The 19,268-nt window shown below is 42.8% G+C and overlaps 1 protein-coding gene across 4 annotated transcripts in view; it reads left to right on the forward strand.

Annotated features, from left to right (window-relative positions):
- zgc:63863 (uncharacterized protein LOC393372 homolog) overlaps window positions 1-19,268 on the forward strand; it is a 236,247-nt gene that overhangs the window by 181,432 nt on the left and 35,547 nt on the right. For all 4 annotated transcript variants that reach the window (XR_005942639.1, XR_005942640.1, XR_005942641.1 and 1 more), the window contains exons 2-5: window positions 4,225-4,410; window positions 6,999-7,079; window positions 7,955-8,141; window positions 16,556-16,657. Coding sequence is in view for 1 of the 4 variants with exons in the window: in XM_041184556.1 (XP_041040490.1) it covers window positions 4,225-4,410; window positions 6,999-7,079; window positions 7,955-8,141; window positions 16,556-16,657 (556 nt within the window). In the remaining 3 variants the exon portion in view is untranslated. The remainder of the gene's footprint in view (window positions 1-4,224; window positions 4,411-6,998; window positions 7,080-7,954; window positions 8,142-16,555; window positions 16,658-19,268) is intronic.

The raw sequence follows: 19,268 nt of genomic DNA on the forward strand, positions 1-19,268 counted from the left end.
ACCTCCAAGAACTGCTTAACACAATTTGTAATCTGGAAGGTACCCCTTTGGAGTTTGGGTGTTCTTTGCGGTAGGGCAAAGAGCTGAAATTGTGCTTGTGAGTTGATGTCCGAGTGTACGTTCGGAAATCCAGGGGAACGGAATCTCAGGAGACGAGTTTGAAACCCTGCAAGTTGGGCCTTTGTTGAAGCCCTCCGAGTTTGTACAACTTCTGGAGAGAATTCCGCGGCACAATCTCCGAAGGCGAAGACTGGAATCTCTCGCAATAGAGTTTCAGTGAGATTGGTTGACTCAGTGTGTTACGATGTCTGGGTGGGTTGTTGAGAGATCTAAGGACTCGTCTCGGCCACATCTGTCATTTATTGTGCAATGAGGTGTGTTTGGCCACAGTTGGCTTGTAATTTAGATGTACCTCATATTAACTCTGAATTTTAGAGTATAAGAGAGCTTGTAAATTGTTTTATCTTTCTGAACTTGTTTAGTGAAGTTTATTTGTGTTTGTTCAAGATCACAATATTCAATGATCCAGCCTCCACTGCTGTCTGAGGTAGACCATTGCAAAGATTAATGACCCACTGTTGTGACCACAGTCGGTGTTAATTGCTGCGCAAACCAAATCCCAGAGGGAGCCTCGTTTGTATTCTGAAAATGAGAAGGATACATACCGATCATAGCAGTAAGAGGTCCAGTAACGTAGAAACATAGAAAATAGGAAATATAGTTTCTGAAGATCTTAAAAATTAAAAATAAAAGAAAACTTAAGCACACAAGATTACAGTTACACAATTGCAGTTAGTCTTACAAAGCATTCCCCCAAAAACACTCTACTTGATCAAACCCGCAAGTGACCACTTTCCAGGGATCACTCCCTTATAGATATTTAAATATGAGATCTTGTAATATTACACAAAGCAAGCTGCCTTAACTTCAGTAAAGGTGCACCATATGACGTTTACCCCCTTCCACTTTGTGTTGGAATTCACTTCAGAATAAACCTGGGCTTGCTGCAGCCCAAGGCTTTTCTTGCTTGGCTGGATAGGTGATTCAAACTGCATTCCTCTTCCAGCCCAGAGCTATCTTAACAGCTGAAACAGCTCCAGCTATCTCCAGGTTAACAGCTCAACAGCTAAAAGCAGCTATCCACAGAAACTCTAAAATACCTTTTTTCTCTTTCATCTTCATCCCATTGTTCTCACACACTTCCAAACATTAGATATTTCATGTTTCCACCTTGTCTTTGCTTTTGGGTCAATAAAATATCATAGCCCCACTGCTTGTTTAGCTATGAACTCCTGCAAGATGGAAACATGTTTCTTGACACCGTTGACTATCCTCTGATATTCAAACAAACTCTCAATTTATCTAAACATGCAAATGTTAGATCTAACCTATTTGCTTGTATCTTAAACTTAACACCTCTATCCTTTTCATGTTTCCAAACCCCCAGGCAACCTGACTCCTATCAAACTCTTGCGCGCGCACACACACACAGGCACCCAGTCTTCTCTACAGAATAACCCAATATTCCCCAAAATATTTTTAAAAAACACCCCCATTCTGACACCCTCTGAGACAAGAAATTCCTCCTCATCTTTGTATAGATTCCTCCAGAAGGGGAAACATCCTCTTAGCATCTACCCTGTCAAGCCATCCCAGTTTATTCTTCTAAACTCCAAAAGAATATAGGTCCAACTTGCTTAATGTTTCCTCTTAAGATAAACCCCTTCACCCCGGTTCAGTGAAGGTTCACTAAGCTGGTTCCTATGTCCAATGGAAGGATATCCCTCTTTTAAGTAAGGTGGCCAAAACTGTAAACAGTACTCTAGGTGTGGTCTGACCAATACCCTGTACAGTTGTAGCAAGACTTCCCTACTTTTGTATAGATAGTGTCTCAGATCCGACTATCCAAAAACCGGTGATGTCCAACAACCAGACATTGCTTTAAGCTGCCGTGCATGAATTTTTATTATTGTTAGATGAGTAAAGTTATTTCCTGGCTTGTTGGGCTAGGTGCTGCATTGATGCTGTGGTGTGCTGACGAGCTGTCAGCTTCGCGTGCCTGTCTTTTCCCATGTGCCAAGTGGTCTGAGCATCCCTTGACCGGCCCAGCCTGAACCGCCCCGACTCGAAAACCAGCAAGATCTAAAATCTGGTGTGAACTCGTTCCCAATGTTACTGGTTTTGAGACACTGTACTTGTGCTCCATTCCCCCTTACAATAAAGGCCAAGCTTCCAATTGGCTTTTTAATTACTTGCTGCATCTGCACGCTCACTTTTTGTGATTCGTGTACATGGACACCAGTTCTAAAAAAAAAGCGACCTTGTATTTATAGGCCGCCTTTCACAACCTCGGGACTTCCTAAAATGCTTCAGAACCACCAAAGTACTTTCATTTCAACTGTAGTAATTGTTGAAATGTAGGGAAGCCAATTCTCTCACACTGAGGTCTGGGTCCTCAATTATTTACAATATATATTAATGACTTAGATGAGGGAAGTGAAGTACTATCGCCAAGTTTGTGGATGATACAAAAATAGGTGGGAAGGCATGACACCAGGGGTCTACAGAGGAATATAGACAAGTGAGTGGGCAAAAAAGTGGCAGATGGAATATAATGTGTGAAAATGAGGTTATGCACTTTGGCAGGAAGAATAGAAGAGCTGAATATCATTTAAATGGAGAAAGACTGCAAAAGGCTGCAGCACAGAGGGATTTGGGAGTCCTCGTGCATGCATCCCAAAAAGCTAACACACAAGTTCAACAGGTAATAGGGAGGGCAAATGGGATAAAAGCAAAATACTGCAGATGCTGGAAATCTGAAACAAAAACAGAAAATGCTGGAAAAACTCAGCAGGTCTTACAGCATCTGTGGAGAGAAAACAGAGTTAATGTTTTGAGTCCGTATGACTCTTCAGAGCTAAAGAGAAGTAAAAATGTGATGAAATTTATACTGTTTAAGGTGGGTTATATGGACTTGAAACATTAACTCTGTACTGTAAAGTACAGTAAAGATACTGTAAGGCAAATGGGATGTTGGTCTTTACTTCAAAAGGAATGGAATATAAATATTGGGAAATCTTACTAAAACTATATGAGACACTAGTTAGACCACACCTAGAACAATTTTGGTCCCCTTATCTAAGGAAAGATATACTGGCATTGGAGGCAGTCCAGAGAAGGTTCACTGGGTTGATCCCGGGTATGGAGGGATTTTCTTATGAGGAGAGGTTGAGTAGGTTAGGCCTGTACTCATTGGATTTTAGAAGAATGAGAGGTGACCTTATTGAAAGATATAAGATTCTTAGGGGGCTTGAAAGGTTAAAAGCTGAGAGGTTGCTTCCCTTTGTGGGAGAATCTAGGACCAGAGGGCATAATCTCAGAGTAAGGGGATGCCCATTTAAAATAGAGATGAGGAGGAATTTCTTCTGAGGGCAGTGAATCTGTGGAATTCTTTACAGCAGAGAGCTGTAGAGGCTGGGTCGTTAAGTATATTCAAGGCTGAGATAGACAGATTTTTAATCAGTAAGGGAGTCAAGGGTTATGGGGAAAAGGCAGGAAAGTGGAGTTGAGGGTTATTAGAACAGCCATGATCTCATTGAATGACGGAGCAGACTCGATGGGCCGAATGACCTATTTCTGTCCCACGTCTTTTGGTCTTGTGTTAATGACTGGAGAATCTGTATTATTGATGTTGGCTGAGGGATAAATATTGCCCAGGAAACTCCCCAAGCTTTTTCTAAAAGCGTCATGGGATCTTTTACGTTCATTTGAGAAGAGAGATAGGGCCTCTGTTTACATTTTTATCCGAAAGATGCCATCTCTCACAGGCTGGCACTCCCTCAGCGTTGCACTGGACTGTCATCCTGGATTATGTACTCTGGTCCAAGGAGTGGAATTGAATTCTCAACCTCCTGACTCTGAGCTGACAGTGCTGCCAACTGATTAAAGAGCTATAATTACTCTTTCCAGATAGAGCTGAAGTTTGGAATAATCAACACTTTCATTTCCTCAATTTAAAAGAGTGAGGATTTAGGAACATAGGAGCAGGAGCAGGCTATTCGGCCTGTCAAGCCTTCTTTGCCATTCAATTAGATCATGGCCGATCATCCACCTCAACTCCACTTTCCTGCCCTATTTCCATTTTATACACAGAAAGCTGCGGCTTTACTGAAATTCTGGTGACAGATTCTGCACTGAATATTGACCACATTCTTCGCTCAACAGAACCAGAATCAAAGAAAAAGAAGAAGCTGGTGGCTATTCATCAGGCCTTGAATGTTGACCCGGTGGATGTGGAGACTCTACGGCGGTCTGCCATTAGCGAGGGTGGGCTTCTGACTGATGAGATCCGCAGGAAGGTCTGGCCAAAGCTGCTGAATGTAAATGTTTACAACCTACCTCCAAAACCAGGTAAGGCAGGAGTGAGGAAAATTCCTTTCAACTATATTCTTTTACAGACAAGCTTCCTCTGTAGCAAGTTAATCCTTTTGCTTCTATCCATTTACTTCTCCCGCTAATGTGCAATTATTTGTATTCTTTTTTGGTGAATATTTTTTGTCCAAGATGAGTGACGTCCATGATGGGAAGGAGGTGGCCATTCAGCCCCTCAAGCCTGTTCCACCATTCAGTTAAATCATGGCTGATCTGTATCTCTGATTATCTGTCTTAGTTCTGTAACCCAAGTAATACCTGTCACATTCAGTTTTGAAATCTTTAGTTGATCCCCAGCCTCAACAGCTCCTTGGGGGAGAGGGTTCCAGGTTTACACTACCCTTTGTGTGAAACAAAGTGCTTACTGACAACATCCCTGAAATCCCTGGCTGTCATTTTAGGGCTATGCCCCCTTATTCTGGACTCTCCCCACCAGAGGAAATAGTTTCTCTCTCTCTCTCTCTCTACCCTACCAATTTTTAAAATAATCTTAAACACTTCAATTAGATGACCTCTTTCTATACTTGAGGGAATACAAGACTTTCCCTTCTCCTCATTCACAGCAACAATTTTAAAATGTGAACTTACAAAATAGAAGCAGAAGTAGGCCATTCGGCCCCTCAAGCCTACTCCGCCATTTTATAAGATCATAGCTGATCAGTTAGTATTTCTAATTCCACATTCCCAACACCCCGATACATTTTGATTCCCTTGCCTAACAAGAATCTATGTTGCCTCTGCCTTAAAGATATTCAGTGACCCTGCCTGCACCGCCTTCTGAAGCAGAGTTCCAAAGTCGCACAACCCTCTGAGAGAAAAATATTTCTTCCCATCTCTGTCCTAAAAGGGCGCCCCCTAATTTTAAAACAGTGCCCCCTAGTTCTGGACTCACCCGCAAGAGGAAACATCCTTCCCATGTCCACCTTGTCAAGGCCGTTCAGGATCTTGTAAACTTCAATAAAGTCACCCCTCACTCTTCTAAACTCCAGTGGAAACAAGTCCAGCCTGTTCAACCTTTCCTCATAAGACAACCCACCCATTCCAGGTATCAATCTAGTAAACCTCCTCTGAACCGCCTCCAACACGTTTACATCCTTTGTTAAATAAGGAAACCAAAACTGCACACAGTATTTGAGATGTGGTCTCACCAGTGCCCTGTATAACTGAAATATAACATCCTTACTTTTATGTTCAATTCTTCTCATAATAAAGGATAGCATTCCATTAGCAATTACTTGTTGGACCTGCATACTAACCTTTTATGACTCATGGACTGGAGCACCAAGATCCCTCTGCCCCTCAGGATTGTGCTTTCAGTCTCCATTTAAGTAATTCTTTGCTTTTTTATTCTTCCTGCCAAAATGAACAACTTCACATTTTCCCACATTGTGCCATATTTTTTCCCCACTCACTCAGCCTATCTATATCTGTCTGCAGCCTCCTTATGTCCTCGTCGCAACAAACTTTCCTAGCTATTTCTGTGTTGTCTGAAAATTTAGCTACCATGCCTTTGCTTCCCTTATCTAAGTCATTGATATAAATTGTAAAAAGTTGAGGCCCCAGCACAGACCCTTGCGGGACTCCACTTGTTGCATCCTGCCAATTAGAAAACAACTCATTTATGCAGATTCTCTGTTTTCTGCTAGCCAGCCAATCTTCTTTCCATGTTAATATGTTACCCACTACTCCATGAGCTTTTATTTTCTGCAATAGCCTTTGATGTGGCACCTTACCAAATACCTTCTGGAAATCCAAGTACAGTGTGTCTACACTTTATCCATGGCGCAAGTTACTCCTTCAAAGAACTCCAAAAAATTGGTTAAACTTGATTTCCCTTTCACAAATGATAACCTCTTATCACTGACTCCTGAACCATAGAATATAGTCTTTCCCCAATCACTTTATCAAATCCCGTCATAGTTTTAAAAATCTCTATTAAATCTCCACTTTGTCTTCTTTGCTCCAATGGAGATGGTTTCAGTGCCTCAGAGCTTGCCCCATGCATATAGCTTCTCATCTGCACACTTATCCTGGAGAATCTATGCTGCCCATTTTCCACAACTTTAATGTCCTTGCTATATCTGCATGCAGTCTGGGCATTGCTAACCTTCTCACTTAACCAATTTGCACCCTTAAGTGCCAAAATAACCGATGGCACAGAGGTCAGCATTATTGTCTGGTTGTGGAAAGCTTTTAATGAGCTAGAGACACTGCATACTGGCACGCTGAGACTACATGGGCCATGGAATAAGTAGTGAAAGGTCTTAGAGTTTTGGCTTCAGTGTGAAAGTGTTGCCACATGTGGGTAGGGCAGTTCTTTACACTGTGAGTGCTGGTCCTGGACCATGTTGTCTGGCGGAGACCATTGTCTTCCTCCCCTGAGTGAAGCTTGGGGACAGCCAGAGAGTCCAGGCTCAGCTTGTGCGCACTCTCCTGTGCCTGTAATGTGGCATTGTTTGCACGGCTGGGATCAGGTTGTGGTTGGTTGAATGCCTTGGGAAGAAAATCCCAGTTTTATACTGAAAAAAAAAATTGTGTTAAAATCTGACGTATACTTGTCTTTTAAGGCAAGGATATAAGGGAAGGCCACAAAGACTACAACCAGGTGCTCATGGATGTACAACGGTCGCTGCGCAGGTTTCCTCATGGTAAGTACGTGAAAATTCTAAAGAATATGTTCAAGTGCCACTATGGCAGTTTGGGCATGTAAAGAGTCAGCCAGCTGTTAGACTGGAATCTCATACAGGCCAGAATGGGTAAAGACTGCAGGTGAGTGCAAGTTTTGTTTTTAACAATCTGACCTCTTCATGGTCACTTGTACTGACTCTTTTATTTTCAGTTTTTTTAACCTGCGTATCCTACGATAACCCTTTGTGAATTTGAATTCAGGCTGCAAGGTATGATTTGTCATGGTAGGATTTGAATTCATATTCCCTAGATTATTAGTCCAGTTATCTGGTAACAAAATCACCATTCTACTGGATCTATACATGAATGGTTGATGCATAGCCTGGGAGAAGAAACCAAGAGTGTAGAAACACAGTGCTGTACTCCCAATGTTTTCTTGAATTGAGATACACATGGGAGTGACTGGTATGGAGGTTCAATCTAATGGAATACTAAAATGGGAAAGTTCAGCTTGTTGCAGCTCAGTATAATGAGGAAGATAAGAACGGTGTTCTACTGCAATTCAGTACAAGGGGAAGGACAGGGAGGGTATTTAGCCTGTTGGAATTCAGTACATTGAGAATGAAAGAGAGAGTATTAAGTCTGTGGGACTTCAGTACTGTGGGAAGGACAGGGACTTGTTTGGTTCGTGTTATTCCCTGATAACCATGAAAAGTTTACAATATTATTCCTCAAATTCTGGGGATGTGTTACTGAGTTGACAAAATTTATGGACCTAATTTGATTGTACTTTTTGCGATGTAGGCAGAAACTGTCCTGTTGAAAGCTGGGTTGAAACTAAATGTCTATGTTGGTTTCTCATTCTTAGTTTATTTTCAAATGTTTCTATTGACAGGCATGCGATCAGAGGAACGAGGAGTCCTACAAGAGCAACTGATCAATGTCATTCTTTACGTCTTGCAAAGGAACCTACAGCTTCACTATTATCAGGGCTATCATGACATTGTCGTGACCTTCCTCCTGGTTGTCGGTGAAAGGATGGCCATTGCACTCATGGAGATACTATCTTCCCATCATCTCAGGTGAACAGCCGCGAATTGGGACTAGCATTCCACACCGAGCCCCTGTTATGGACCGTGATGGGAGAGTGCGCAGTCAATTCTAGCCCCACTTCTCCACAGATCATAACATTGGTTTAAATGTCTCACCCTCCCACAAACCTAGCCAATTGTTACCTTTAACACTGTTATTCCCGTCATAAAAAGACCCTAACCAAGCTTCTTTCAATAAACACAAAAAAATTGATTTATTAAAATACTGTTTTAAAAGTTATAAAACTGGCCAACATACAAGTTTTAGTTTAGTAGTGTAACAATTTTCCCCCCTTTTTAAAGAAAAGATAATTGAACTCTCACGCAAACACAAAACAGGATAAAACAAGTACAGTCCCCTGCAGAGGCTGGAGTATGGGAACTTCTCTTTTAAAAGGATAACATTTTGGAAAGGCCTCGATGCTGTTGATCCAATAGAATTCTGGTCACAATATATCTGGAAGTTCTTTCAGATGTACTTTTGATGAAACTGCCCTTGATTACTCTTTCTTATCACAACTTTACAGACTTTCAAAAAAAAACGGTAGAGTTATTCTGATGAAATGTTTCTGTTGAAAGTGTAACTCACTCCAATCTGCATGAAATGCAAAGGTGGGGCAGAGAGAGAGTCGTCTTCTTCCAGCCTGCTTCTAAGGCACATACACACTCTCTGACTGAGAGTTTCAAAGAATAAAATGTTCAGAGAACACTTCTAATCAGCAAGAGCCTTTAGCCTGGCAACAGCAGTTGTTAACTTAGATATACAAAGTACCTCTTCCCTCTCCAGGTGTTCCCTGCTGCACATCCATCTATCCATTGACCCATGGCTTTTTGGACCCATGGTCCATATTCACGGCCCTGAATTAACCTTGCAAACTTTTAAAAATAATTCAGGAGGGAAAATGTCCGACATTCAATGTCCTTCAAATTTTTCAAAAATGGGTTCCTCACACTCCATCAACACCAGTCAAGTGCCATTAACTCCACATGACTTAGATGGTGACATGCTGAGAATGATCCTGGGAGAGGTGCAGACTTTAAGAGAAATGTGGAGTAAGCCAGGTCACATGAGGCTACCTACATGACTTCTGACCATATCTTTGTGCATACGCACCAAGAACAATTTATCTCCTTGCTCAGACTATCTGGATTTTCCCATTTGACTTGAGGTGGGAAGATCCAGATTCAGGGAAATAGCTAATATAACACAATGCTGTAAAGGATAACCATTCCTTTGCCTCCAGCATTTAAAATAGGATCTTGATTGCCAGTCCTAGTATTTTTAATTCATTCATGTGAGCATCACTGGTGCGGCCACTGTTTATTGCCCATCCCTAATTGCTCTTGATGAGGTGGTGGTGAGCTGCCTTCTTGAACCGCTGCAGTCCATGTGTGGGTACACCCACAGTGCTGTTTGTATATTCTCATCTATCCCTGATACCACATTTAGAATACTGTGAGCAATTTTGGGCCCCGTATCTGAGGAAGGATGTGCTGGCCCTGGAGAGGGTCCAGAGGAGGTTCATGAGAATGATCCCAGGAATGAAATGCTTAATATTTGAGGAACCTTTGAGGACTCTGGGTCTATACTCGATGGAGTTTAGAGGGATGAGGGGGGGATCTGATTGAAACTTACAGAATACTGAAAGGCCTGGATAGAGCGGACGTGGGGAAGATGTTTCCATTATTAGGAGAGACTAGGACCCGAGGGCACAGCCTCAGAGTAAAGGGAAGACCTTTTAGAACAGAGATGAGGAGAAACTTCTTTAGCCAGAGAATGATGAATCTATGGAATTCATTGCCACAGAAGGCTGTGGAGGCCAGGTCATTGAGTGTATTTAAGACCGAGATAGGTTCTTGATTGGTAAGGGGATCAAAGGTTACGGGGAGAAGGCAGGAGAATGGGGTTGAGAAACTTATCAGCCATGATTGAATGGCAGAGCAGACTCGATGGGCTGAATGGCCTAATTTCTGCTCCTAGGTCTTATGGTTATCAAGGCTGGCATTTATTCTCCATCCCTACACAGCCTAGAGAAGATGGTAGTGAATCTACTTTCCGAATGGTTGCAGTCCAGGTCGAACTCTTGCTTTGAGCATCCTGAGTGTTGGTGCATCCAAGCCATTCTGCTCCTATGTTTTATGGTCTAACCCTCTGAGAGAAAAAATTCCTCTTCATCTCTGTCCTAAAAGGCTGACCCTAATTTTAAAACAGTGCCTCTTAGTTCTGGACTAACCCACAAGAGGAAACATCCTTTCCACGTTCACCTTGTCAAGACCATTCAGGATCTTGTATACTTCAATCAAGTCACCCCTCACTCTTGTAACCTCCAGGGGGAGCAAGCCCAACCTGGTCAGCCTTTCCTCAGAAGACAAACTGCACGTTCCAGGTATCAATCTAGTAAACCTCTGAACCGTCTCCAATGCATTTACATCCTTCATTAAATAAGGAGACAAAAACTGCACATAGTATTCGAGATCCTGTCTCACCAGTGCCCTGCATAACTGAAGCATAACATTCTTACTTTTATATTCAATCCCTCTCATCATAAAGGTTAGCATTCTATTAGCCACCTTAATTACTTGCTGTACCTGCATACTAACTTTTTGTGACTCATGCATGAGAACACCTAGATCCCTCTGCACCTTGGAATTCTGCAGTGTTCTCCATTTAAGCAATTCTTTGCTTTTCTGTTCTTCCTGCCAAAGTGAACAACTTCACATTTTTCCACATTATACTCCATCTGCCATATTTCTGCCCACTCACTCAACTTTAAAAAATTAAAAAATTAAAAAAAAAAATTCATTCACTGGATGTGGGCTTCACTGGCTGGGCCAGCAGTTATTGCCCATCCCTAATTGTCCTTGAGAAGGTGGTGGTGAGCTGCCTTCTTGAACCGCTGCAGTCCATGTGGTGTAGGTACACCCACAGTGCTCTTAGGGGAGGGAGTTCCAGGATTTTGACTCAGCGAAGTGAAGGAACGGCGATATATTTCCAAGTCAGGATGGTGAGTGACCTGGAGGCGAACTTCCAGTGGTGGTGTTCCCATCTATCTGCTGCCCTTGTCCTTCTAGATGGTAGTGGTTGTGGGTTTGGAAGGTGCTGACAAAAGAGCCTTGGTGAATTCCTGCAGTGCATCTTGTAGATGGGCAACTTATCTCTATCTGTCTGCAAATTCCTTTTATCTTCTTCATAACATATTATCCTACCAATCTTTGTGTCATCTGCAAATTTAGCTACCGTACCTTCGCTCCCCTCATCTAAGTCATTGATGTAAATTGTAAAAAGTTGAGGCCCCAGTACAGACTACTTGTCACATCCTGCCAGCCAGACAAAGACCCATTTATGCATACTCTCTGTTTTCTGCCAGCCAGCCAATCCTCTATCCATGCTAATATGTTACCCCCTACTCCATGAGCTTTTATTTTCCACAATGACTGCTGATGTAGCACCTTATTGAATGCTTTCCGGGAATCCAAGTACAGTACGTCTACAAGCTCCCCACTATCCACCGCACATGTTACTCCTTCAAAGATCTCCAATAAATTGGTTAAACGTGTGATTTCCCTTTCATAAAACCATATTGACTCTTCCCGATTACCCTGAGCTTTGCTAAGTGCCTAGCTATAACCTTTTTGATGATTGAATCTAACACGTTTCCCACAACAGACGCAAAGCTAACTGGCCCATGGTTTTCTGCCTCCCTCTCTTCTTGAATAGAGGAGTTATATTCAGTTATATTTGCTACTTTCCAGCCTGATGGAACCTTTCCAGAATCCAGGAAATTTTGGAAAGAAGTACAGAATAATCAGCAATGGGGTAAATCTCCTTCTACACTAACCTGACAATACTCCTCAGCCATCAGCTCAGCATAGTGCTCCGACCACACCAAAATGGGCTTTTCCACTTCCAACACCAGCAATGTTATTTTTTCTGCATTTTTGTATAAGGGCCTATCTATATGTATGTATAAAAAAGAAAAGCATCATTCGTGGAGATCATAGAATTATTCAACACAGAAGGAAACTATTTGGTCCACAGCACATGTGCCAGCTCTTTGAAAGAGCTTTTCAATTGTTTCCACTCCCGTGCTCTTTCCCAGTAGCCTTGTAGATCTTACCTTTTCAAGTATATATCCTATTCCAGATTAATAATTATTATTGAATCTGCTTGCGACACCTTTTCACTGATCATGCTGCAAGTGAAAACAGTTTCTCCTTATTTACTCTGTCAAACCCTTCATAATTTTGAATGCCTCTAGTAATTCTCCCCTCAACCTTCCCTGCTTGGAGGAGAACATTTCCAGCCTTGCTAGTCTCTTCAGGTAAACTGATGTCCCTGCTCCCTGAAATCATTCCAGTAAATCTCCACTGCACTGTCTACAACGCCTTGACGTTCTCCCAATGAATATACTGTGTGTTTGGTTCAGATATGTCTGCTTTGTTTGGAAAGATGACAGAATGGCTGGAATCTTTAAAGAGATTTGTTTGAGGCAGCAAACTCCGATGGTTATTTGAAAAAAGGGAGAAGGAACAGAAATGAATTATATATTAGTTTTTAGCACATGGTTGCAAGCTATTATTTTCTACTGTACCAAGAGCTATCAAAGTTTCACTACTATAAAAATACATGTTTTGTCATTGCTGGTATTTACTTTCTCTGTTGCTGTTTGATCAACGTTTTTTGCAGGTATTTCTAAAACAAGATTCATCTTTGTGTTGCTCTGCTCTCTAAGAGGCAGATCCCACAAAAGTAAGGGATGGGACCTCTAGTGGAAATTGTCTGAAAAAGGAGTTCTCTATTTGTAATCTGCATGCTCTGCTGTATTTTAGTTGGACACTTGATCATGGAGTGTTCTGAAATTCAGAAACCAGAACAATTGAGTAACTGGGTAAAACAATAGAAATGCATATAAAAACAGAAACAGCCGGAAATAGGCAGCATTTGTGGTGCGAGAAACAAAGTTAATGAAGTTGAGAGCTTTACTTCAGATCCTGTTCTGATTTCTAACATCCTCAGTATTTGTAATAAAAATACATGAGGAATTCTGGATGGGTTGGGGGAGGGGGGATGTTTAGTTCTTTTTTGGTACCTAGTGTTCTGGTGGAAGTGAAGCCCTTACATTGACTTGGGATCCAGTGATGTGCTGCCACTAGAGTCATAGAGGTCTACAGCACAGAAAAAGGCCCTTTGGCCCATCAAGTCTGCGCCGGTCAAACAAGTACCTAACTATTCTGATCCCTTTTTCTAGCACTAGGCCCATGGCCTTGTATGCCATGGCATCGCAAGTGCACATTCAAATACTTCTTAAATGTTATGAGGGTTTCTGCCTCTATCACCCTTTCAGGTAGTGAGTTCCAGATTCCCACCACCCTCTGGGTGAAAAAATTCTTCCTCACATCCCCTCTAAACCTCCTACCCCTTAGCTTAAATCTTTGCCCCTTGGTTATTGATCCCTCCAGCAAGGGGAAAAGTTCCTACCTACTCTATCTATGCTCCTCATAATATTATATACCTCAATCATGTCCTCCCTCAATCTCCTCTGCTCTAGGGAAAATAACTCCAGTCTATCCAATCTCTCCTCATACTTAAAACTCTCCAGCCCAGGCAACATCCTGGTAAATCTCCTCTGCACTCTCTCGAGTGCAAACACATCCTTCCTATAATGTGGATTCCAGAACTGCATGCAATACTTTAGCTTTGGCCTAACCAGCGTTTTATACAGTTCCAGCATAACCTCCCTGCTCTTATATTCTGTGCCTCAGCTAATAAAGGCAAGTATCCCATATGCCTTCTTAACCACCTTATCTACCTGTCCCGCTACCTTAAGGGACTGGTGGACACGCACACCAAGGTCCCTCTGATCTTCGGTACTTCCTAGGGTCCTACCATTCATCGTGTATTCCTGTGCCTTGTTTGTCCTGCCCAAGTGCATCACCTCACACTTATCCAGATTAAATTCCATTTGCCACTGATCAACCCATCTGACCAGCCCGTCTGTATCATCCTGTAATCTATGGATCCTCCTCACTCTTTACCACCCCACCAATTTTCGTGTCATTCATGAGCTTACTGATCAACACTCCTACATTCAAGTGTAAATCGTTTATATATACTACAAACAGCAAGGGACCTAATGCCAATCCCCATGGAACCCCACTGGACACAGTCACAAAAACAACCCTTGACCATCACCCTCTGCTTCCTGCCACTCAGCCAATTCTGGATCCAATTTGCCAAATTGCCTTGGATCCCATGGGCTCTTACCTTCGTTATCAGTCTCCCATGCAGGCCCTTATCAGAAGCCTTGCTGAAGTCCAAGTAGACTACATCAAATGCATTGCCCTCATCTACACACCTGGTCACCTCTTGGAAAAATTCAATCAAATTGGTCAGACATGACCTCTCCTTAACAAAGCCATGCTGACTGTCCTTGATTAATCCCTGCCTTTCCAAGTGTATATTAACCCTGTCCCTCAGAATTGCTTCCAATAGTTTCCCCACCACTGAGGTTAGACTGACTGGCCTGTAGTTCCCTGGTTTAACCCTCCCTCCCTTCTTGAATAATGCTACCACATTGTCTGTCCTCCAGTCCTCTGGCACTTCTCCTGTGGTTGGAGAGGTATTGAAAATTATTGCTAGCGCCCCTGCTATCTCCTCCCTTGTCTTACTCAGCAGCCTGGGATACATTTCATCCGGGCTTCCCCTGTTTTGAGCCCTCAGTATCTGCCATAAGCCTCACTTTTTCTCTTTATCCAATCCTGTATATCCGTCGACATCCAGGGTTCGCTGGATTTGTTGGTCCCATCCTTTATCTTTACTGGAATATGTTGGCCCTGTACACTCTCTATTTCCTTCTTGAATGAGTCCCACTGCTCTGATGCAGATTTACCTAAAAATAGCTGCTCCCAGTTCACTCTGGCCAAATCATATCTGATCTCATTAAAATCGGCTTTCCCCCAATTTAGAACCCTGATTTCTGGCCCATCCTTTTGCATAACAACCTTGAATCTTACGGAGCTATGATCACTATCTGCAAAATGCTCCTCCACTGATACCTCCTACTTGCCCGGCTTCATTCCCTAAAATTAAGTCCAGGACCGCCCCCTCTCTTGTAGGGCATTCTGCGTACTGGCTTAAAAAGCACTCCTGGATGCATTTTAAGAATTCCTCTCCCTCTAAACCTATCACACTATGACTAACCCAGTTAATGTTGGGGAAGTTGAAATCCCCCACTATTACTACCCTATTATTTTTACACTTCTGAAATTTGCCTACATATCTGCTCTTCTATTTCTCTCTGACTGTTTGGGGTCTATGGTACACTCCCAGCAATGTGATTGATCCTTTTTTGTTTTTAAGTTCTACCCGTGTGGCTTCATTTGAGAAGCCTTCTAAGATGTCACCCCTCCTTACTGCTGCAATTGATTCCTTGATTGAAATTGCAAAACCCCCTCTTACCTCCTTCCCTGTCTCGACTGAAGACCCTATATCCTGGAATATTGAGCTGCCAATCCTGCCCTTCTCTCAACCATGTCTCCATGACAGCAATGACATCATACTTCCATGTGTTAATTTGTGCCTTCAACTTGTCTGCCTTTTCGTCAGACTACATGAAATTAACAGCATAGAAACAGACCATTCAGCCCAACCAGGCTATGCTTGTGTTTGTGATGTACACAAGCCTCCTCTCAACCTACTTTGTCTAACACTTTTAATATGTCCTTCTATTCTCTTTCCTTCATGCCCTTCTCCTTAAATGCAACTGTGTTATTTGACTCACGCCAGTCCAGTTGGTGGCAAGTTCCACATTCTCATCACCCTCTCTTTGTAAAGATTACAAACCAGCAGGTTTGATCTCAAGTCTGTCCGATATTCACCAGGCAGCTGTTCTGAGAATCCTGGATCAGAGATCCAGGGGGGAGAAAAACAGCCAGCCCTGCTGGAAATGCACGTGCGTGGGTAAGATGGGACTAAGGCTTCAGGTAGTGGAACAGGCAAATGACAAAACACATGGATGAAGGGTATATTACCAGAAGGAACCTGAGAAGCTATATATTCCTGCCAACAGCTTTAGACTGAAAGTGGAGGAAGTTGGTAATGAGGAAAGAAGAAAGTGATGGTGACTTGGAGCCTGCTGGGTTGGCAATGATAGGTACAGATGCCATTGTGGTACAGCACATGCTGCAGGACACAAGTGCATACTTAGTTCTGATGAAGAGTCATACGGACTCGAAACGTTAACTGTGTTGCTCTCCATAGATGCTGTCAGACCTGCTGAGTTTTTCCAGCTATTTTTATTTTTGTTTCAGATTTCCAGCATCTGCAGTACTTTGCTCTGATTTTGTCATTTGTGGTGTTGAGTGTGGTAAATGGTAACCCTTCTCTTTTTTTTGGTACTCCACAGGGATTTTATGGATCCCACAATGGACAGCACTAAACATATTTTAAACTACCTAATGCCACTTCTGGAGCGGGTAAACCCAGAACTCCACAACTTCATGCAGAGGTGAGATTTTGTTATGTTTGCCACCTTTGGTAACCTTAACTCTTCCCGATTGGGCCTCCCTCCCCCACTGATGTTCCCAGTGAACAGTGGGCCCTAGAGACTAGGACCAGACATTAAGAGCAGTGCAGTTAGTCTTGTCATCTGTCTCAGTAAGAAGGCCACTGTTATTGCTGGTGAGCAACCCCCCCTGGAAATGTGCATTTGTGAGCAAAGACTGAATAAGGGTTGATTGTGATGCCCCTGCAGTTAAATAGCCTGCGATGGCTCATTGCGGATGCTAAAACCGCCCAACCACTCCTCCCCACCTCCACTCCCACCACCAAATGATAGCTACCTGGGTGAGGTGACTGAAGGCAAGTGGTTCCTTTGGCACACATCCAGATAAGGGGAGAGAAGGAAAAGCACAAGATTTTGAGTAACCCATCTTCCTAGCTTAGGAGAGGAGCTAATAATTTGCCATAAGCCACCACCTCCAACACCTCCTGCCAACTCCCCCTCACTGCCTTTCAATAAACAGTCACCAGGGTTTGTGAAAGAGCTACCTGAGAGGGTGGGTGTATTTTGATAACAATCTGACTCTGGGTTTTAAACAGCAAAATACTGGAAACCAGAAATGGAAAGAATTTGCATTTCTATAGTGACTTTCGTGACTTTGGAACACCCCAAACGCTTTCCAATCAGTTAAATACTTTTGCAGTGTAGTAACTGTTAACGTAAGGAAACACAGCAGCCAATTTGCACACAGCAAGATTCCAGGAAAGGGAGAGTTTCCCTGCTTCTTCTTTGAATAATGCTGAGGGATATTTAATGTTCACCTTGAGAGGCCAGATGTGACCTGGGTTTAACATGGCATTGGAAAGACAGCACCTCCAACAGTGTAGAACCCCCTCAGTACTAGAACGCAGGAGCAGGAGGAGGCAATCTAGCCCTCAAGCCTGTTCTACCATTCAGAGAGATTGTGACTGATCTGCGATCTAACTTCATATACCTGCCTTTGTTCCATATCACATTAATACCTTTGGTTAATAAAAATCGTATCAATTTCAGTTTTAAAATGGACAATTAGTATCAATTGACATTTGCAGAAGAGAGTTCTAAACTTCTATCACCCTTTCTGTGTAAAAATGTTCCCTAATTTCTCTCCCGAAAGGTCTGGCTCTTATTTTTAGCCTATGCGCCCAGTTCTCAACTACTGAAAATAGTTTCTCCTGACACTGGGATGTCTAGATTATGTGTGTGGTTGTGCGGCATTAGGAATGCTATATTTGGCCAGGGAGGGAAAATCTACGCCAGGGTTTACAAGAACAGAAGAAACAGGAGCAGGAATGGACCATATGGCCCTTCGAGTCTGCTGCACCATTCAGTACAATCGTGGCTAATTTTGGGCTTCAGCTCCATTTTCCTGCTCGCTCCCATGTCCCTTAATTCCCTGAGAGACCAAAGATCTGTCTATTCCAGCCTTAAATATACTCAACGCTGGAGCATCCACAACCCTCTGGGGTAGAGAATTCCAAAGATTCACAACCTTGCGAGTGAAGCAATTTCTCCTCATCTCGGTCCTAAATGATCGGCCCCCTTATCCTGAGACTATGCCCCTGTGCTCCAGATTCCCCGATCAGTGGAAGCACTCTCTTGGCATCTACCCTATCAAGTTCCTTCAGAATTTTGTATGTTTCAATGAGATCATGTCTCATTTTTCTAACCTCCAGAGAATATAGACCCAATTTGCTCAGCCTCTCACCATAGGACAACCCCCTCATCCCAGGAACCAATTTAGTGGATCTTCTCTGTACTGCCTCCAACGCAAGTATATACCCTTCTTAAATATGAGGGGTGCAGAGTAAATGCGAGTAGGCTCTTTCCACTTAGATTAGGAGAGATAAACACGAGAGGACATGGCTTTAGGGTGAAAGGGGAAAGGTTTAGGGGGAACATTAGGGGGAACTTCTTCACTCAGAGTGGTGAGAGTGTGGAACGAGCTACCATCTGACGTGGTAAATGCGGGCTCACTCTTAAGTTTTAAGAATAAATTAGATAGATACATGGATGGGAGAGGTCTGGAGGGTTATGGACTAGGTGCAGGTCAATGGGACCAGTGGAATAATATTTCGGCACAGACTAGAAGGGCCGAATGGCCTGTTTTCTGTGCTGTAGTGTTCTATGGTTCTGAGGTTCTAAATGTGAAGACGAAAACTGCACACAGGATTCCAGATGCAGTCTCACCAAAACACGGTAGAACTGTAGCAAGACTTCTTTATTCTTATACTCCAATCCCCTTGCAATAAAGGCCAGTGTGCCATTTGCCCTCTTAATTGCTTGCTGCACCTCCATGCTAACTTTCTATCATCGTCCTTATTGCTATCCATTGACCATGGTACAGCTGGATGTTGGGTGAGAATAAGATTTCACTTGGTTGTGATGTCTTCTGTGGTTAAGTAGCTCGCTGATACTCATTCCCTTGACTGATTCAATGGATAAAGGTTCGGGGGGCAAGTGTTGAATAGAAATAATCAAACTAATTAATCTGAACTGCTGCCTTACCCATTAAATGGCTTGGCCTAAATAGCCAAGTGGTTATGGTACTGGGTTTATAACCCTAAGATCAAAAGTT

Source organism: Carcharodon carcharias, chromosome 3, assembly GCF_017639515.1.
Source record: "Carcharodon carcharias isolate sCarCar2 chromosome 3, sCarCar2.pri, whole genome shotgun sequence".
Classification (NCBI taxonomy): Eukaryota; Metazoa; Chordata; class Chondrichthyes; order Lamniformes; family Lamnidae; genus Carcharodon; species Carcharodon carcharias.